The sequence below is a fragment of the Chelon labrosus genome (genome assembly GCF_963514085.1).
Source record: "Chelon labrosus genome assembly, chromosome: 18".
NCBI lineage: Eukaryota > Metazoa > Chordata > Actinopteri > Mugiliformes > Mugilidae > Chelon > Chelon labrosus.
This window is the reverse complement of record NC_140351.1, coordinates 13,134,944-13,157,450: the sequence shown is the minus strand read 5'-3', so window position 1 is coordinate 13,157,450 and position 22,507 is coordinate 13,134,944. Positions and strand designations below refer to the sequence as shown.

Genomic DNA, 22,507 nt, shown 5'->3' with positions numbered 1-22,507 from the left:
TACAATCAGGCGCACTTTTCAGACAGTGATCAACCAGAGATTTAAGTTCTGAACCTCTCTATAAAGATCTCAAATAAAAAAACAACAGGTGGTTCCCCTTTTAATGAGTTGTAGGACCTTTTGCACGATGAGGATCACATTTAATCATTTAAGTCATGAGAAATACTGGATTCCACTTAAATTCCACTTAAAAACTCAAAAGAAAAAACATATACCTGGAAGGAGCATTTCTTTGTTAAGAAAACTGTGGGAAGACAACTGAATCTGAAGATGAATTCCTCCCTGTAGAAAATAGAAGACCTTAATAACATTGCTATTGTTTACTTAGCTGCTACATGCTAAATGGTAAATGGCCTTGCTTTTATATAGCTCTTTTCTACCTATTGGTACTCAAAGCACTTTACAGTCACAGACACATCTACCCATTTGCTTACACAAGCACTCACACACTGGTGGTTCCGTGTCTTGCTCAAGGACACTTCGGCATGTGGCACATGGTTCGTGGACAACCCGCTCTACCTACTGAGCCACAGCCACCCTTAAATCATGGTGCTGTGTCTGTCATTTAATCCTCTAACCTTACTTTTTTAAGAGAACGATCTATATTATTCATTCAAGACCTAAATCCAGACTAAAGGCAGAGTTAAGTAGAAATAAGGTTAGTTTCAAACAACGCTCTACTGCTTTTAAGAATTTTAAGACCAGACAAAAACACGTGGTAGTTTTTTGGGTTTTTTTTTTGCAGTGCTAACGAGCCCTTGAGTCTAATTCTTTAAGTGCTTCAAGAAGGATTTTCCCGTTAAAATGCTAAATCCAGTAGTCTTTCCGAACAACTTATTTGACTCTAATTACACTTCAAAGAGAAACATTTGGGGAACAAAGGCAGCCCGCTCCGAGCAGCCCACTGTAGCGGTGCACCATGTGAGGAGTTACGAGACGGCGCGCTGCTTCCACTCACTTCGTGGGGTTTGTTGATGGATGTTCCCCTCTCAGACAGGCCGGCCAGTTTCTAACTGCACCTGACAACCGCTTTGTTCTCGCACACATGCACACACGAAGACTTTTCCACCTCTGACAAGTTGAATCTGCTGTAACCGATAGCTCCATGTTACTAAGAGGTTGCTCTGTTTTCCCCATCGGTACAACTAGGTCAGACGTTCGCTGTTGGCATCTTGGTATTCCTCAGACTGAGGGATGTCAGTCTGACTGACAGAGTGACAACTGACTGGGGATGTGGGAGGATCGCACGCTGTATTAATTTGGTGACTGAAAGCAAGCAGTCACAGAGATTACTGCAAGATGCTCAAATTACACCCTCGCAGCCAACAAAATATGCCATAACGTATTAAGCTGGGATAGGCTCCAGCGCTCCCACATCCCTCTAGAGCAAGGGTGCCCAACACGTCGATCACAATCGACCGGTAGATCGCAAAGGTAGTGCTTGGGAAGAGTTCAAGCGTTTATTTGTTTATTACTTGCTGAAATTCATAAACCCAAAAGCTGATCATATACTTCCTTACTTACTTAATCCTCTTCGTTCCTGGTGGAACATAATGCTGCGACTATCTGCTTCCATCTAGTCCTATCCTGTGCAGCATGCTGTGCTTCACCCCACAAAAGCTGATCATGTCCTGAACGATAACTACACGTGAGGATGGACAAATTTTAGTTCCTACCTTTCCCAAACTCCATTCCGTTCAAACTGCATTCTCCATTATGCTGATTTCTGTCTGATTTGCCAGCGTTAGACTTTCAGACTTTTACCTGGAGATCTGTAATTGGTCAAAGAGTGCTTTTGCCGGCGGAGATCAGAAATTTGTACGTTCACAAAATCCTGGTTTCCAATCGGAGCTCTCCGACTTCTACAAGTAAAACCTGTAACAACACACCGAGAAGTTTTCACAGATGCCCGCAGCGGCTGAAAACTTCACTGTAGCTGTGAGACTTGACCAAAAGAGTGAGGCTGAAGGCTGACAAACCAAAATGCTGAGCTGACCAATGCAAACACGCTTACTGGATCACAGTTTACTCATTGTACGTCACGTGTAATCATGTGCATAATTGTTTATGTGGTTCCCGACATGAGGATAGAGTGGATATAAAAAGTCTGTACACTTTAAGCAAAGGTAAACCAGATCAGAACTTGCTTCCCTTCATTTTGACTACAGATTTATTAGAGAGTATATGTAGACTTTTTGCATCCCCTGTCTGAAGCAGATGCAGACACAAATGTCTAACCAAGGATGCGTGTCATTGCCTGAGTGCACGTAAATTCTCTCTTTTGCAGAAGTCATGTTTAAAGTTAATTTGTCAGGTTTCCGGGGCTGACTGTATAATTTTATCTTAACCAACTTGCAGAACCAGAGTCCGATTAGATATTATCAGCTTTAATTCAGTATTCTGCACTGACGATTTGCTGTATGAGACTTTTTCTTCCAAATGCGAGGTTCAGTGTTGAAACTCCCTCTGCTATTCTTTGCATTGAAAAAAAAGGGTTGTGCCACATTAGCATATAAACTGCTCATTTGAGCTGACCCTGCTGGGACTGACAGTTTTCTCTTCTTTTTTATTTTCAGACAAATTCAGTGTTTCTGCCAATGATCACAGCGCTCTGTGAGGGCCAGATAAAGACATACTTAACTACAGAGAATGGATTTGTCTTTAAGGGATTGAGCCATGAAATAGAAATTTAAATTTAAATGTAAACCTTGACATGTGCAACTTTGTCTTTCTAATGGACGACTCTGCGTTCAGTGCTGAAATCTAGCTGTCATAACCGATTACGAATTCAGTCTTTATCCCCCCTAAACCTCGCCATCTGACGGGAGGCATCAACTTATGTGCACGACTATGTTCCCCCGCAGCCTATACACAGTCTGGTGACTCGGATAATGACACTCAAAACTCAACTGATGCACCAAGCAGATGCCTTCAAAGGTGTTTACGTCCCTCATGATGAAATCGGGGAGGAACCGAGGATCAGTCGGTGTCCGTCCATCTGTTCGGCGCAATATGCCACACGCAAAGCAGAGCACAAATTTGCAAGTTTTGAGAATGATGCAAGTCATTATCAGGTTCTTGCAATAAATATATATATATATATATAAACCATTTTGTCTGGAGAAAAATGGGGACTCAAATTGTCATTTATGGATTTTGGCAAAAACAGACAAAAGAAAACTTTCTTTGCTCATCAAAATCTTTTCTCAGACGATGCTGATTTCGGATATTGCTGTGGATGAGTCGTGGGTTAGAATTTAAGAAAAACTTTCACAAGTAAGGTGGCATATAAAAGTCACTCTTAGAAGATGGTGGTGATTTTAAAAGGTAAGAGAAGCAATAACACAGTGCTCAGTAGAACATCTAATAGTGTTTTCTGTAAAAAGAAAGGAACATCTTCTCATTTGCCTAAATGTTTTCTTTTTTTTCTTTTTTTTTTACCTTTGATATATTCCCTTTTGTTATTTTCATATACAGTAAATCCTATTTGAAACATTTTAGTTGCAGCCTGAAATGGTTTTAGTCACAAACTGCTCATAACTCAGATATGCTCCCTGTGAAGAATGGCTGCAAATGTTTTTATCCCTGACATGTTTCATTTCTAGAAAGTTACTCTGCAAAGCTACTCTGTGATGATTTATTTCTATCCTTAAAAGACAGTCCTGGTATTCTTTTTGGTCTAATGTTGGGTGAGAAACCTTTAATCTGCAACCACACAACAATGCAGTGTAATCAAACAAGGCATCGGTCCGCACTCCACTAAAACTGCTTGATACTGGCTTATAACTTTAGCTTAGTAGTTTACGTCCTCTCTGTACGCACCAGGTTTCTCTGCTTTTGGAACAGCATCTTAGGAAAAAAATGCTTTGGTGTAGGACTTCTTGTCATATTTGGTGGGCGTAGTCATCCCATTTGAACCTTTTTGACAACAGTAAGCTCCTCTGGCTCTGAAAAATATTCGTCTCGAACTAACTAGTAACTCACTCACATTTACATTGTTGTCATCCTCCAGCAACTCACGTCCTGCGAGATTTCCAGAGCAAGACTTCTGTTAGGTGTGAGACGCATGCCTATTTCTGTATCTACCGCGTGATTAGACACTTATCTTAGCCTTTGTGGCAAAAAAACAGCCCTTTTATTTGGCACTGCAAGCAGTTGCGTCATTAAGTTACATTGCAGCCATGTATTTGTTGCCAGTTCCCGCGTTCTCACTCAATATTTGACTGTTTCCTAACATTTTTACCCCTGTTAATAGAAATATAAAAATATAATATCCCTAGTTTTTGTAGTGATGGTCAGACAAACCAACCATAGACATATTTTCACTTATAGCTTATAAACGGAGCTTAATCAAAGCCCTAAGTGCTATGTAAATGTACAATATATTAATCAAATTCATGATATGATATGTGTGTAAAATTTCAAAACTGGATAACAGATGTTTTTTTCTTGCAGTGCTGTAAATAATTTAGATAGTCTGTAGACATTTGGCTGTCAAGTGTAATTGTTACTCTTTGGTGATGTGTTGCTGACATATAATCTCTAATTCTCTGTGGTTCTGCGAGGATGTCAGTCAGAAAACCAATCTGTTTATAACACAGATCTTTTTCTCCTTCTGTCTGTTTATCACCGGCATGTGCTTCTGAGGTTGAACCATGGTTTCATCAGGCGCCTGTCAAGGGAAAATTCCCCTCTTTTTATGTGAATGTCTGATGCTGATAGACCCCTTTAGTGTTGGTAAACGTGATGACGTTTTCTAGTGGGCGGGGCTTCGCTGGAGGCAAAACAATCCGTGAGAATACGTTAAGTAACTCTGGCTAGCAGTTTGTGTCGGCTTTTTTTCGACGAAGATTGAAGAAAATGTGAGTGTTTTGTTTTTTTAAAATCTGAATAGAGTCACTCACTCTCCAGGACTGCGAGTGTTATTTGAAAAACATTAACATTAATGGACGGGCCCAGATTTGACCGACCCATGGCAGTAACACAATTGATAGACGATCTGACAGGGTTAGCTACTGTGTAACGGCCAGTACATTTTCACGTACTTGATAGTAGCCATTAACAAGACTTAACTTACAAAGATTTAACAGATGAGTTTTGTGTTGTGCGAGCCGAAGTTCTGCCTAGCTACCTTCAAGGCTGGAAAACAAACCTGCATCAGTTTCGGCTTCTTGTGAACAAAAACCAACGACTACGCCTTGACAGTTAACTGCACTAGCATAGCTGGGTAAGTTACCTACATATTGTATTTATCAGCCATGAAGTTAATTACATACGTGTTATGTAAGTGATAGTTTTATAGGCTAATGAACTATGCCAATGGAGGCTATTAAACAGGCTAATGGCTAAGAGGCTAATGAAAGAGCGAAAGAGTGTTTAGCAAAATATGAGGTAAATGAAGCATGCTATGGAAGTATCAGCACAGCTTATTATTTCACTAGCTACAACGTTAACTTTAACGCTAACTTTATAGTGAAAACTAGCAAAAGCTATATTGTGAACACAAGCGCAAGCATTTTTGATGATTGAGTTCAATCACTGCTTTCTCTGATTGTCTTACCCCGAGCGCCAGCTGGTGTGCAATAAAAATTATTACCCCGTCTACATGTCCCAGAATGTATTGCGTGCCAACACCTGCCCAGCTCATGTAGCTGGGTGTTTCAAACCCTCTGTGGCAAAAGGCTCCTTGTCCAAAATGTAAATGATCATCTCAAATGATGTTACTCTTTGACTAGAACAGACATAATTTGAACTGCATGATATTACATCTGGGTGATATCTGGGATGTATTGCAAAGCCCTTGCTGGCTTCAGTGACTGCTTCCAACCAGATCAGCTCATGCTGAAATTTTGTGGCAGCAGTATATTTCTGTTTCAGTTTGAGCAAAGGCACCACCAGTCACTGTTGGCTCTTGGCAGCTTAGTTATCCTCTCATAAGGCTAATGCAGCTGCAGCCTTGGACTCTCTCCACTGGATTGGTTGGTCCATTGCAAAAAATATAAATAAGTCAGCCAATACGCTGTAAAACGTACCCTAGCCATAACATCCATTGCACTCATAATAAAACATTAATTTTTTGCTGTTGGAAACAAAGCTAGTCTACAGTACAAACAAGCTGCAGATGTTGAGTGGCGTTTAGAGAGGATTCTCAGACGTGGAGACTAGAAATCCAAGATGAAACAGCTTGTAAGTTCTTCCAAGAATCAATTACCTCTGTTGTTTGTAGAAGAGCGACTGATTTAGGAGCCGAGCAAGGAAGTGGTTTTAACGCAAGATTCATTTCAGTGATTGCAGTGATATTATAGGTTTCATTTCCCTGCAACTGAAGATGCTGAAGATAGATAACGTAATGTGAAACCGCCCACCGCCTTGGAAGTGTAGGAAAAAGCACTGGCCAAGCTGAGAGTCAATTTTTATACCTGGTCTATACCGCAGCCAGCTGTATATATGGCCCTTTGATTGTTCAGCTCACTACTGAACAGCAAGTCGTCCCACCTTACCAATCTTCAGACTCACCTAAAAGCTTTTTATTATTATTCTTGGATTCAACAGTTATACAGCAGTGTCACATAATGGTCTCCCAGCTCAAGCTAAACCCTGCAAAGTGGAAAGCTTCAAAAGAAGCACTTGTTATCGCTCACTTTTCTGGGATAAGAAGGTCACATTTTACCAGAAGATTCAGCTGAAAAATATACTTACTCGTCTTTTGTTGCTATGGCTCTCTCTATCCTCTCCGCAATCACTGTCTATAGCCTGATCCATGGCTTTTAGCCCAGCGTGCACCCCAGCTGAACATTATGATTGTGTTTTCTTTTCTGCGTATTCTGTTCGAGGATAAATGTAGTGACCTAAGAAAAAAATACTTGCAGCCAAAAATGTTACCTCATGCAGAATGACAGCCCCAGCATGAACAGAAGGCTTAGCAGGGGGATTAATCGTCAGACATTATAAAGACCGTCCTGTAGCCAAAATATTAGAGCTTTGATCCCCATAGCAACCAATCGCTCCATCAACTGCAGTGTTTTGGCAAAGGGTCGTTGTGCAGCACACGGGATCTCTCAAACCGTGTTCTGACCCACTTTTTGACTAAAACTCAAATGAAACTTCAGACCGAGAACACGGCGGAGCTCAACGTATGCTGCTTTTTTATCCTCCCGCCACGTGAATGGAGGTGAAATGAGTCATATTACGGAGCGGGAGATGATATGACGAGCATTGAGGGATGAAATTAAGCTGAAATGAATTGCAGGAGGCATCTGCTGTAAATATGGACGTCTGGTTTGATGATCAGAAGCAGCACAAGTCTTAATCAAAGGCCTGAGGGAGCGAATGTTCCATCTTTGTTATTACATTTCTTTTTTCTCCCCCCGTCTTTCTTCGACAAGCTCTTTATTCTTTGAAAGGTGAACAGCCGGCAGGAAAAAGTTGTTAAGATGCAGCCAGAGATCAAGATGTGTCAAAAAGACATTATATATTCTCTCAGTATTTGTTGTCAGAAGTACAGAGACAATCATTCTTATGTGCTTCCTTTACTCTATAGCAACTGCTTATTTTGTGTTCCTTGTACTTTTTGTTTTTACAAAATGAGATACGGTAAATTTCTGTTATGAGGTGCTTTGCATTGGCTGGTACTGCGGTATAGTGCTCATGCATCATTTGCAGACACTCCTGTGATAGACATTGTGGATTGCTCTGAATATGACACCATCATTTTTGCACTTTGTTCTGGATCACTCAGAGAGCACATGAGTGGAGGATCCCAGCCCACTCAGACTCAGACATTCAATCACGATTCAGACTTAAACATTATTACGTTTAAGCCTTGTTCAACGCATTCGCCTTCAACCCCTCTCTCTCACGCATGATTGCAGCATTCACTGAATTATTGTACTTGCGCACGTCTCATTTGTTCCATTCATTTGATGCATTTTACTGTTCTGCTCCCCGGAGGGAAACCGTAAACATGTGAATCCTTAAGATGCTTGCTGTGTTTCGCGGTGCCGGCGTGCATGTGGTTTCATGTTTAGTTGACGCTGTGGTTGTTTCCTCTGCAGGTGAGGACGACCGTCTGGCTCTCAAGGGCAAGGTGACAGTTGGAGACCTCTTCAGAAAAGACTTCAAGGTCCACGATCCTAACGCCAAATGGATAGGCAGTAAGTATTCCTCTTCAGCGTAAACCTGCATAGTCCACTGTTTATTCTTAGCCTAAAGAGACATTGTTTGACGCTGAAATGGTCGAGAAGGGGGACGTTGGTGTTTCCCAGTCTGGTTAGCTCTCATTCACTTATATAGTTTAGATATACTGAGTCTTGTCATTGGGAACCAACAGGATTTATGTGCTCACACAAAATGGTTAGACTTGAGTATTTTCATTTTTCACTTCCTACTTAATTATATGTATTTGACAGCTTTAGTTATTTTTAAGATGATGATTTTACCCAATATATAGAATATAACACAGTGTCAGCCACAACATTAAAACCACTGACAGGAGAAGTAAATACCATTGACCATCTTGTGACAAGTCAATGTTCTGCTGGGAAACTTTTGGACCTGGCATTCATGTGGATGCTATTTAGACATGTACCACCCACCTAGACCAGACCAGGCACCCCCACCCCTTAGCGATGACACTCCTTGATGGCAGCTGCCATCCCCAGCAGGACACAAAAATAGTTTAGGAACGACTCAAAATACATGAAAAACAGCCCAAGGTGTTGACCTGGCCTCCAAATTCACTAGATCCCAAACTCATCAAGTATCTGTGGGATGATCCACAGAGGCCCCTCCCCTCAACCCATTGGACCCAAAGGCCCCCACTAACAACATCCTGTTGCCAGACACCACAGGACACCCTCAGAAGGCCCATGTCCATTCTCTGATGAGTCACAACTGTTTTGGAGGCACAAGGGAGACCTACACAATATTAGGAAGGTGGTCATAATGTTATGCTTGATCAGTGAATTTACACAGCTATTTTTGAAGAACTACGCCCATCCTCAGCAGGATGCAGCCAACCCATAGGAGCCAAATGAACCCACTGACAACATTCTGGGAGGACAAGGGAGATCTACACAATATAAGGAGGGTGGTCATAATGTTTTGCCTGATCGGTGTATATTAAACCATTGCTTTCCTCAAAATGACTCAAAATTATACAAATGATCTGTTCCGACGCCATCATAAACCCTGGAGAGGGTTATATAAAGACAAATATGAAAGTGCTTCTGAACGCCTCATTAAACAATTTTGAACTATTCAAAGATGTTCCATAAATGCTAATTAATAATAGTGATGTATGATTTCAGTTTTTGTGACGAGATTATTGCCGCTAATGGTACAATTCTGCTTTTATCTTAATAACAAATGACGGATAATCAGTGTAAGTATCAGTTCAGACGGCAAATGTAATATTTGCCAGAGTGATCAGTCTTGTTTGTTTCAGTGAATTGCGCTGGCGCATGTATTTGTGTGTGCTCACGTTGTCTGACATTCCTCCAAACAATTAATTCCATGTGCTTCAGTAGCTGCCCAATTACCTGTAACCGCAGCCCCCGTTCCTTTTTGATCAGCAGCAGAGTTTGGCGGTCGCCGCCGCTCGTTCATTTCATCACCGCCAATTTCAAACGCGTGTTTTTTAATAGCAAGACTGTGCAAGCATGTACAGTACGCTGACAGCACCTCGGGGAGCCAATGAGAGAAAATTATATACTTTGCTTTGCATCAAGGCAAAACGGCGCCTTGAAGCAGCCACACGTGCCCCGGTGTGGCGTTTGAAGAGAGTGATCACAGCTTCGAGATGAGAGGGATTTGTACAGCTGAAGGATTAATGAGGTGGATTTTGTCTTCTCTCGTGCCCGGCGAAGCTGTCTCCTCCAATCACAACATCTAAGATGGCTCCCAGGAAGAACGCAGCTGTTACATCTTCTCTCGAATCCTGAAACTGCGAAGCCTTCTCCCCTGTGATCGGCTGTAATTAGAAAAGCTGAAAACCCATATATATTACATTAGGGAGAGGAGGATGCCGCCCCTCGGTCTGAATCGTTCTCCGTGCTGAAGTCGCTGTTTCGGTTTTAGCCCCAGTTCCCCATGTGCGCTCGAGTGCGAGACTCATGTGGCTGATTTGTTGTGACCCAAAGGTTGTAGATAGATTCATCATGCTTCAGTGAGCCCTGATGAATTTCGCAAACTGCTGCGGTACTGTACACATCTGGAAGCTAACATCTGTTCTCCAGTGTTCTCCAGCGAAGCCTCGCGCCGTGATTAGAAGCATATTTATGGGAGAAGAAGAGGGGTTGAATTATGTAACACCACCGTGATTGCTGAAAATTAATTGTGCTTATTTTGTGCTTGAAACAAAATATTCCATTAAAATAAGAGGTTTAATTAAAGATGCACAAAGAAAAGAGAGGTAGAACGGATAAAGGAGCTTTCTTAGGATTCATGCATGCAGTAGCAGGCACCAAGAAACATGCGCTATCATTAGAAAACAATCTGCTCTTTCATCTCCTCCTTTCCGTGCTATTGACAGTGCCATCCTTGATCTCAAGGTATTTTTAGTGTATCATTAGATACGGCTCAGAAGGAGGGGAGGAAGTGGAAGAGAGAGATCTGATTATTTTGTCTTCATTCAATGTGTGTCATTCTTTTATTTTTTTTACCGGACCCAGCGCTCAGCCGACATGCATGCTTTTCAGTGCTGTCTCTAGGATTTGCAATAATAGCTTCCCCGGTTGGAGCCTGAAATTGAATTTTTTTTTTTTTTAAACCTAATTTGGCTCCGTTTTGTGTTTTCTCTATCCCATCCTGTCTCCATCTATCAATCAATTCCCCGGAGACAGACTGAATATAACCACGGCAATCCTTAATGATCATGTATTAGCCTGTTGTTTTTTTTTTGTTGTTGTTTTTTGTGCGAGGCCGAATTGCTTCCTCGTGTCTTGTCCAAGGGTATTAGCTTTAATATACATCGCACTCGAGCATCATTAGGGTGCTTTTATCTGCTTTTCGCAGAAGATGCTGAGATTGGGATTCCTGCCTGTGCTGCCAATGGGTCGTCGTTTTGAAGCTCTGTTTAAATTCACTGCAGCTCGAGTGTTGTTTTTGAGCTCAACGAGGTAGTTGCAGATTAACGGCCAAATGAGGAGAAGTCAGAAAGAGCGTGAGACGCATGGAGTTTAAACAAAGCACCAGGTTTTAGCCCCAAAGTAGCCCTAAATTAAAAAATACAGTGAGGTGCATGTTGTTTAGGTCCAGGATGGCTGGTTTTATAAAGATATCTATGAGGACTTGTCAGATGCAAAACCACTGCACAAAGGTTTCTAATCTGAAAGAATTTGAAAACGATGCAAGTAATTTGATGAGCAATGAGCAAGTAAACAGGAACATATGCCTAATTAAGCCCAGAATATACACTCGCGTGCTTTTAAATTTGCAAAGCTTTGGCAGATGTCGATTAAGCTAACATTTAACATTTTCGCTGGACAGCCCCAGCCCTAGTTTTTCTTGTCATCTCTGCCGTGCCATTGCAGGCGGGGTGCCCCATCCCTGTTGTTTGCTCAAAAACACAACCTCGACTAAATGTGTTTCGAGGCGAAAACACGGCAGACGGGAAAATTATTATCTGAACTGTCTGCGGTAAACATCCATTACGCACTCCAGACCGACTACCTGGTTTTATCTTTGACCCGCCGTATTTATTGTAGCTCTCGCAGGGTCTTCTACCCCCCCACGCTCGGGAAATGTTGCAGACATTTCAGATTTTCTCACTTTTCGTTTTATGGAACAAATAAAGAGGTTTAAAATGTGGCTGAGCAGCCTAAATTACAACTTGACTCATCATCTAACTGTTTGCTAGATCTTTAGACTTTGTTTTTCCCGTTTTCTGTGTGGTTTAATGAGAACATTGCTTAGATAACGAACTGAGACAATGTACTGGCATACATTTCCTGTTATATAACTATACGTACGGTCGCACCAAACTGACATCAAAGCGGGAAACGAGGGCCGACTGTGATGTTGCCTCACTTCGCTTGTAGATGGCAGTAGTGTGTAATTGTTGTACAGGAAGGACATTGACCATCTTGTGACAATACAATGTTCTGGTGGGAAACGCTTGGACCTGGCATTTGTGTGCAGGATGCAGCCTGACACAGACACACACACACAAAAACAACATGAAGAACAGCACAAGGTGTTGACCTGGCCTCCAAATTCACTAGATCCCAAACTGATGAAATATCTGTGGGATGATCCACAGATTGGTGTACTTTTCCCTGGTTAGGTAACAGCGCAATTAGCAGACACATCTGATACCTCACGTATGTTTTCTTATTCCTCCATCTGAATCCTAGAGAAGCAGCGTCAACATCATTCTCCCACCACCAAGGTGAAGCCAGCCCTGTGGGACGCGTCGCAGGAGCCGTTTGCCATTTTAATGGCCCCGTTCCTCTTGTTTGCCGCTTTAGGATGCCTCTTGTCTCGGCGATGTTTGTTAAATATGGTGGAGGGGGAGCCATTTGTAAAGCGGTCGACTGTGCAAAAGTGTTATCAGTGTGACTTTGAGGGGGGACTTGTGACTGAGATTTAGATATGAGTGAAGGACATGATGTTTGTTTTGCCAGTGTGCGCGCGTTTATGCATGCAGGGAATTACCTTGTTTCTGAATGATGCACAACCTCTCATCTCTAATGTTTATGCAAAGGACTCACTTTGGAGAAGATTAGCCAGTTGTCCCACTCCTTTATTGACTTTTCATAGCTCTGCTCCCGCGACACAGCATGAGTAATGATGTGAACGTCATTTGTTAATGGAGTTATGTAAAGGGTCTTTTTCTTACCAATGAGACATATCAAATTAGCCTGTTTTCTCACTCTAAGCATCCAGTGTTCGTTCTTTGTCACAGACAATCAGCTTTTGTGAAATGATAACGTCACATGAAGCAGCAGGTGCAAATATCCCCTTCAGAGATGCCCCAGTTTTGCTGCAATAATGTCAGATGCTTAATCTGAGAGGACGACTTGGCACTTGCCGCTGAAATTCTTCTGTCCCTTTCTACCTCCCGAGCGTAGTTTGACAACTAATCTTTTGACAGAAACAAGCTGTAAAATGCTCTGATGTTGTTCAGTGTTTTAATATCCAAGGGGGAAATGGGATGCGGCAACAGACTTTGGAATTTATAATACAGTCGCTCCTGCGCGTCTCATGACAAATACATCAGTCTCTTAGCTCCTTAGCTGCTAACGTTAAGGCGCCGTTTGAAGAGCTGGATGTCGTCTTTGATCCAAGTTTTGAGGAACAACAAAATTAAAAATACAGCTGCTCCGTTTTTTTGGTTGGTCCACCTTAAGAACCGCGTTAAATTTAGACTACGCCTCTTCTCCCTGTGACACAGATACTTGCTTTTATGATTCTCATCTTGACTTGTGTGTTGTATAACTTCCCTTTCAAGAAAGAGGCAGTGACAGGTTCATGGTGTGCGAAATTCTCAAAAGCTCTTTTTCAGAACTTGAACTCGTTTTTTTCAAAGCAGCCTCACCTTCATTTGATGAATGGTATAGAAGAACTCAGATATTTATTTAGTAATTTTTTATGAGCTGAAGTTCAGAGTTTTGAATTGATCTGTCTGTGGGTCTTTTTGAGATTACAAAAAGCCATGATGAAACCTTTGGATTTACCAGGGATCATGCTTGTAGTATGGTTTATTTATTGTGTGATCAAATAGTGCACTGGAACCCATTTTCTCCGCCAGCAGCAAAGTTATTTTGGAGTTGTGTTTGAATTTTAAAAGATGTTATTAAATGCCAAGAAGGGAAAAACATGTTCTTCAAACAGGACGCCAAAGAAAAGGGATCTTTACCCAAAGGTGTCACGTGTTGTGGGGCTAGTCTAAGACAACTCGGACATTAATAGAAATGTTAATTAGTATGCTAGCTAAGTATGGTAATTCTGTTACCACTGTCCGCTATGTGGTAGAGAAGAACACCATAAGCAGTTTCAACGATTACCGTCCGGTGGCACTTACACCCATCATCATGAAGAAGTGCTTCAAGAAACTGGTTCACATCACCTCCAGCCTGCACCCCGGTTTTGACCCTCACCAGTTTGCCTACAGTTTGCCGTTTGCCACAGTCCTACACGCTGCAGCAGCGGAGCTACGCACGGCTGCTCTTCGTGGACTTTAGCTCAGCGTTCAACGCAATCCCCCCAACAGACTGGTGTCTAAGCCGTCGGAACTAGGAATCTCCAACTCCGTCTGCCTCTGGATCAGGGGCTTCCTGACTGATCGCTCTCAGAGAGTGAGAGTGGTCTCCCATGACTCCTCAGTCATCAGCCTCAGCGCCAGCTCCCCTCAGGGCTGTGTGTTGAGCCCCCTTCTCTACACCCTCGACACACATGACTGCACCTCCACTCACCCCAGGAACAGTATTATAAAGTTTGCTGACGACACCACCATGGCGGGGCACATCACAGGTGGGGACGAGTCTGCATACCGGGGCGAAGTGGAGCGCCCCCAGTGTGGTGCACAGAGAGCAACCTCATCCTGAACACCACCAAGACGAAGGAGATCGACTTAGACTTCAGGAGGAGAAAAGCAGCCATTCAGCCATTGTTCATTGGAGGGGATTGCGTAGAGAGGGTCTCCAACCTCCGGTTCCTGGGTGTGGACCTCAAGGATGACCTGACCTTGAGCACCAACACCGGAGTCATCGTGAAAAAGGCACAGCAGAGACTCTGTTTCCTGAGTACACTATGGAATAACCACCTCTCCCAGAGACTGCTGGTGTCCTTTTACCGATGCTCCATAGAGAGCATCCTCACTTACTGCATCTGCGTGTGGTTCTCCAGCTGCACCGCAGCAGACAGGAAGGCGCTCCAGAGGGTCATCACCACAGCCCAGAGGATCATCAGCTGCCCCATCCCCTCTTTACGGGAACTATATAATTCCCGCTGCCTGAGGAAGGCCCAGGCGATAGTCAAGAAGTATCGCCTGGGGTTGTTATGTCATGTTAGTGTCTATAGTTCTATACATTTTTTTTTATTACTCTAGTTTTTTACATTTCTTTTACTTTTTATTATTTTTATTGCAATACATCTACAGCACCTAAGGGGGACCCGCTGGACACCTTAAATTCGTTGTACCTGTACAACGACATTAAAGACATTCTATTCTATTCTATATTCTTCACAGGAATACCGCCCTCTTGTGGCAATATTCCCAACCTCGTTAAGTGGAAATGTTTGGGAAATGTTTGTTATTATTTTTTGAGTTTTTACGTGTTTGCTGGTGTGTTGTCATTTAGTTGTAGGGTTTTCTCATCTTTTCAGTGTGTGTGCTTTCCCTGCATTAAGATATCCGGTAGTCAACCTTCGTGGCTTGTCGCGCCAGCGCTTGTCTAGCAGCAACTGATGTCGTCATTTTAACGGCAAGCATTTTGTGTAACTGCAAGCTTACCAGCTCCATTAGAATGCAGCATGATACGGGCTCTTCCTTTAAGATCAAAGGTGACTAAATCATTCTTTGTCAATCCATTTCTCCATCGACAGTCTGAAACAAGAGACATCAGTGATGACCAGCCAGCTAACGCGTTAGCTGTATCAGTTAATATGACTCCGTGAACTCTTTTAAATCACTGCTTAAAACAGATTTTTGTCTGACAGCCTTTCTTGGTCTTACTTGAGTTTTAAGTGAGTTTTAATTATGTTCTTGACTGATCTTAACTGTATGGTGTTGTGTTTTTCTTTTAACTGTTCTAACTTTATTTTATGTGTCTTGGTTTCTAAAATGCAAATTTGTTTTTTTAATGATTTTGTGAAGCACTTTGTAGTTTTGATTAGAAAAGTGCTATAAAAATATAGATTATAATTCTTGTTGTTATTATATTATTGTTAATATTTACAGCTCATTAGCCTTTTTTGGTGTATCCATTTGACTAAATCCGTTTCCACAGACTGTTTCTTTTTCTTCTTGATGACGATGATTCTCCTCCGTTTAAAAACCACAGCAGAGCAGTAATGAGCAAATCTGCCTGAAAAGAACCAACTGCGTTGCCTGTTTCCGGCTGCAGAGAGGAGAGGAGACAGAAGTGGTGTTAATTAACAACAGGAGTAGACCCCCCACCCACACACACAATATGCTTCCATGGGAATGTCAGCACGCAAGTACACACATTGGAGGTTGTTTTTTTTTTTTGGTCTCCTATTCAGCAGCTATAACTAATGCTACTTACTTTATTTAGAGTCGTTTTCACGGCACGCTCGTTATTTTTACAGCACCATGTACAGATTTGTCTGTTTGGAGGCGGGATATGCAGCAAGTAGGCTTCATCGTGGTATCTCTCTGCGTTAAGTGCTATATGTTAAGACAGTCACCGCTCTTCTGATGCTGTACTGCTGTTCTACACTAGTATAAAATTCCTTTTGCACAAGATATTCACACGCAATCCATGAAATGGGCTTACAGTCCTCACAATTCACTTTAGCTCTCTTATCACTGGAGATTTTTAGCTTAACTGTGTTTGTTTGTAGTGCGAGCTTTCCCTCACGGCAAGAGGCCAGTTGGATAATACTGTTGCTGTGATACTCTACAAACACATTGGTTTAATAATTTTTATTTCTCATGAATCTGTGCAAATATTGTATGATGAATTATGAATAATTACTGCAGACAGTTTACATAAAATACGTATTTGAACATTATGGTAACTCAGAGAGCTTGGATTAAAGTGAACCTGATCACTGCTGTGATAACTGTTGTCCTACTTATTATTGGTGTAATTGTTATTTGACAGGCTCTAGTCACTGTAATGATCTTAATTACTTTGAGCATGTGCAGGGTTTTTTTTGTTTTTTTTTTAAGTGTTGTGATTTGTTTTGCGACTCAAACGGCAACAGATAGTGGTTATGTGGCTTCACGAGGAGAGTGTGAACAGCTGGCAGACACAGATGAAATGACCGTCACCTCACAGGCAGTGAAGTAAATCAATAACACAGAGGGCACTGAGGTTTTAAGCCAGTTAATGGAAAGGTTCTAAGGACACTTGCACGCTCCGCTGGGAGTCGCCTGGAAGGAATATGGAGATGGATGAGAAGTGGGAGAGTTGATAGACAGGTAAAGATGTGCTTTGGGGGCTTATGATCCTCTGGTTTTCTTGTTTTGGTGTTTCCTAAATGCTTGTAGCTGTCTATATTATTTACTTGATATACGCCTGTCTAAGTGGCAATAATTACTACTATACTACTACTTTATGTCTAAATTTATATAAGGTTTCAAAAACCTATGCTCATATGTCTAATGTTAAAAGGGGTTTTTAACAAAAACTATTAATCAGGGAGATATTTGTTTTTGATGGTTGGCTCTGAAGGAGAATGGAAAATCAACAAATTGTGATCCTCTCATTTTTAAGCTGACTGTTTCTATATCAGGATCCTGATATAGAAAGCCTAGAGGGATGGGCGTAGTTCTTTAAAAATAGCGCTGATCTCACAAGTGTGTAAATACACTGATCAGGCACAACATTATGACCACCTTCCTAACATTGTGTAGGTCTCCTTTGTCCCTCCAAAACAGTTGTGACCCATCAGAGAATGGACATGGGCCTTCTGAGGGTGTCCTGTGGTGTCTGGCAACAGAATGTTGTTAGTGGGGTCCTTTAGATCCTATGGGTTGAGGGGAGGTACCTCTGTGGATCATCCCACAGATACTTGATCAGTTTGGGATCTAGTGAATTTGGAGGCCAGGTCAACACCTTGTTTTCATGTTTTTTCAAGTTGTTCCTGAAGCGTTTTTGTGTGTGTGCCTGTGTCAGGCTGCATCCTGCTGTGTCATTGCTATGGGGTGGGGGTGCCTGGTCTGGTCTGGGTGGGTGGTACATGGCTAAATCCACATGAATGCCAGGTCCAAACTTTTCCCAGCAGAACACTGAATTGTCACACAGATGGTCAGTGTTATTCCCTTCTCCTGTCAGTGGTTTTAATGTTGTGGCTGACCGGTGTAGTTTTCTCTTTTAAAGGCCTTTCCAGTCAAATATGTGATTTTCTTCTTTTTCCAATTGTTTGAGCTTCCTTGTGCAGAATTATCTGTGAGCAAAGTTTAATACTTGGTGGTTGTTTTTACATTCACTGGAAAATGAAGCGGACCTGGCAAAAACTCCCGTCCCTCAAATGGCCTCTTGATGCTTGTCCAAAAAAAACAAGTCAATCCCAGTGGACATAGAGGTTAGAAATTCTACAGCACATATAAACATGTTATGCACAATTAACGGTGTGGTCACTTTGGGTAACAGGTGGCTGTCTCGATGATTCCTGCCAGGCTCCTTCCACCTCTTTGTTAATTTCACAATTAGCCAGGAATTGGGCAGAGTCAGGCACTGCCAAGATGGCAACGGCTAGAGCTACCGTACTGAGACTCAAATCTGCTCTTCAGGAAACCTATGGGTGACGTCACAGAGGGTTTGTCCATATTTATGTGCAGTCAATGAGTCAGACACATATATCATACATTTGTATGCCGTAATGTGTGGAGGATGTCTAAGGTCCGCATTTTGCTTGGAGAAACAAACATCCGAGTAAATTGAATAATGAGAGGCAAAAACTGTATCTTTTTTAAGTTAAACAGAGTGAAGCAGAAATTATTTGACAGTGATTTCCTCTCAGCCTTAATGGTGAATTAAGAAGCCGAGGAGTCACTGAGTAATGAAGCCGGCGGGCAGCACTGATTGGCATTGCTGGTAAACACAAATGACTTCCACTGTGAAAACCGGCCAGAAGCAGGTTGGCTGTAGCCCTGGGTGGTTTCATGTTTTGTCAGCAAGTTCACACTTCGGGTTTTTGCTCATTTGTTTGCGCTGCCGTTCATTTATTAGCATGCTCATTTATCAAGTCAGTCAGAAATAGAAATTCCTCTGCAGAGCTTTGCTAAGGAAAAATACTCTTGTCTATTATAAGGAACTCCCTTTGAAGAGCCATGGAAGGGGGGAAAAAAGAAATATAAAGGGGGGGGATTTTTAATTAAACCCCCTATTGAATTTTATTAACCTATATTTTACTGCACATCTAAGCCAATGGGTGGCAAAGATTTAAGACTGTATTACTGCACTGGAGACTTCATTTTATTTAGCCATTGACAGACTATAATTCTCCCCGGCAGCTTCTGTCAGTTTCATGAAACCAGTCATCATCCGCAGCCTTGGGCATGGACAAATGACCTGGAACCGACAAGAAAAATCCCATTTCATCCAGAACTTAACATCGCAACCCTGGCTCACCTTGCGGCGAATAATGCACCCTACAGAAAGTACCCATTTCAATTGCCGCAGTGTGTTTTGTAATCACATGGTGATGTATTATGTGCGGGGGTTACGGTTCGAGGTCAGGGCCATTAAAGCAGTATTCCTGCTGTGATGTACAAGTTATTTCTCTCTTACCTATTTCTATTGCTTTCGTGCGCAAGATGATAGAAAGAATCGGTTCTGCTGGTTGACATTTCCTGCCTGATGAGATGAAAGAAATAAAACAACAACACGTGTAATCACGGTCAAGGCTGTTTTTTTTCTGTGTTTTTTTCTTTACAAGATCAACTCTTGGAACTTTTTTCTATCACAAGATGCCTGTTAAGGACTCTGGAGAGCACTGAATGCAGCGGAGTTATGCCTTTGTGTAAAAGGGTCGAGTGGAAATGTATAAAGAGTACTGCAAAGACAGAAGAATAAGCAAGATAGTGAAAAGCCAATTACACTGCAGTTGAAGGTAATTTAACTTTAAGAATGAAGTACTGTTAACTAACTTGCACCATTTGGTCTTTCAAATTGACTTGTCATATTGCACATGGGGCGTAAGGCTCGGTTGGCGCTTTAATGAAGCCTACTCTACAGTACAGTTCTGAAGTACTGAAAAAAAAGTGGTGAGTTCTGTACGATGGTTTGCAGGTCTTCCTATCTTCCTCCCACCATCCAAAGACAAGCTAGTTAGGTTAATTGGTGATTCTAAATTGGCCATAGGTGTGAGTATAGATGTCCATCTCTCTGTGTTAGCCTTGCGATGGACTGCCAACCTGTCAAGGGTGTACCCCGCCTCTCGCCCCATGCAACCCTACAGAGGATAAGCGGTTACAGAAAACTAATGAATGAATGCATGACTACTACAGACTACTGCCGCCTGCTGGAATGGAGATTTATTTCTTTTCATGCAGGCTCAGACCATACTTGGCCATCGGCTGTAGTGGTTCAGACACAGGCAACGTGAGGCGATGTCATTGTTAATTTCTTGATTTTGGTTTGGCCGTCTGTCAAGATTCTCAGACATCCAGGTCATAGTATATCCAAAAAACAATCTAAACAGCAGGACTTGTTGAGTTCCTTGCATACATTTTGCCACTCGTCCAAGTAGCTTCTTTCAGTTCCAAAGGACCGGGGGAAGATAGCTTCTTCTGTTCTGAAAAGACTGGTTGGGAGAGGGGGCTTTAAATAGGAACATCTGTGGGTGTTGCCCATCGGAAACTGGCATGACTACCGACAACATACACATTTTAGCCAGAGAAGACAGATGGTCTCTAAGAGGAGTAAAAAAAGCTATTGTATCTATGTCAGATTGGCGAACGCTTCTCTGAACAGGTGAGGTAGACCGAGACATATCAGCGTAGTCTGAACGTCTGTCACAGAGACATCTCACCCCCGTTCACACCGTGAAACTGAAGTCCCTGGTGGAAAATGGGTCCCTGAGAGTATGATTCATTGGGGAGAAAAAAACAGGATGAAAACAGTTTCCTCTAACTATAGCTTAACTTAAATATGTGGTCATTAACAGACCCTAGTCATGCAAGTGTCAACCCCCACAGATGTTCCTATTTAAAGCCCCCTCTCCCAGCCTTTTAAGAACAGAAGAAGCTACTTGGATGAATCATCATCAAGAAACTGTACATGTCCAGTTGCTCTTGTTTCAGCTTGTGCCCATACCGTGACATAGTTAAACATCAGGTAGATCGAAATATAGATTATTCACTACTTACAGTCCTACTTACTTATGCAGATATAGTCTATTGTATATTGTATAGGACCGAGGATTGACAAAACCACTAACGAACAACATGGTGTTGGAGGATGCTCTGGATTAAGTCTGATTGGCAGCAGTTCAAACTTGGGCTTGTTCACAACAGTCAATTGCTTAGACTGCAACACTCCAGCTCCAGTTCTGTAAATCTATGTCAGTATTGAAAGACCACTGTGTGAGATACATCCTTCTTTGCACAAAGTGCCTCAGTTGAAATGGTTGGATACTGAATATTTCTTGAGGAGCTGTGTGTTGTTTCAGTGTTAGTTCACGTACAAAAGTCTCCCCGCAAGACTAGAGGTGAAGTTGCTCATGTGAAGTGACCATCAAAGTGAAGCAGATCATAATCAGGCTCAAATAAACCAAAAAACCCACAGATATATATCAAAGGTAGTTGGGTATGTCAGAAAGGAAAACTAGAGAATGGGAAATGAGCTGGTAGATCAAGGATGAGCAGAAAATCTGTTGCACGGGGAGTCTAGAGTGCTCTCCTTGATGTACATGTACACGTTTTCTTGCCAACGATCAAGACTTCTTCATCATCATAACATTCGAGTATTTTCCCCCAGATGCAAACCAAACCAGAAAGGCCAGGTTGCAGTTTGCAAAAAAAAATAAAAATAACCTCACCGAACCCTGTAGAGTTGTGAAACAAAGTTATACAAAGTTATGTGAACTCGTGAAACCGTAATCAGCTTCTGTAAAATGATGGAGAGTGTGGAGCAAAACAGGAACACTCCATGATTTAAGCATACCGCCTGTCAAACATGACTCCTTTTACATCGACAATGTTTCTTCAGCTCAATTTAAACAATTCTGATTAGAGAATCCAACTCAAATGTTAACATGGACGCTGAATAAAATGATCTGAATACAGCTTTTTTTTTTTTTTTTTGTGACAAAGAGTTCTGCCAGCGGTGGACCGTCAAATCTGACAGAAAAATAAGAGAGCTTGTTTTCCCAACCTTCTTGACAATACTGAATTTGTTCAATAGAAAAAGATGAACAAGGTGGACCCACGTTGCCCAACAACGTTGCTGCCCTCATTGATTCCAGCTTTGTTAAAATGTTCCTGCTGCTTGAACAGCTGATTGTTTTAGTACCTCCATGTGTCTGTCCCTCTCTTAAAGTCATCCTAATGTTAACCCAACATGTGCAAACATGTTGGGTTAACATTTATTCCAACCAGAGAGAAACAAGTCATCAATTAAGTCTTTACACAGTTATTAGCTTCTAATATTTTCCTACTGAACAAATGACCAAAGGTTAACACTGGCACCTTCTCAGTCCCTTCAGATTGGATTATCCCAATAATTAGATATGATGATTTTGTAGGCAATCTATTTGCATATTTAGTGGCCACTTATCACATACACTGTTTTTTTTCTATAATGCTGAAACCTACTCATATAAAATCTATTATTTTGTTTCAGATATTCCGAAGCTCCAAACTCAAATAACA

At 41.9% G+C, this 22,507-nt stretch overlaps 1 protein-coding gene across 1 annotated transcript in view; it reads left to right on the top strand.

The window, feature by feature from the left end:
* dpp6a (dipeptidyl-peptidase 6a) overlaps positions 1-22,507 on the top strand; it is a gene marked incomplete at both ends in the record, with an annotated part of 146,618 nt that overhangs the window by 91,541 nt on the left and 32,570 nt on the right. The window contains one exon of the mRNA XM_084565859.1: positions 8,055-8,153. Coding sequence (XP_084421985.1) covers positions 8,055-8,153 — 99 coding nt within the window. The remainder of the gene's footprint in view (positions 1-8,054; positions 8,154-22,507) is intronic.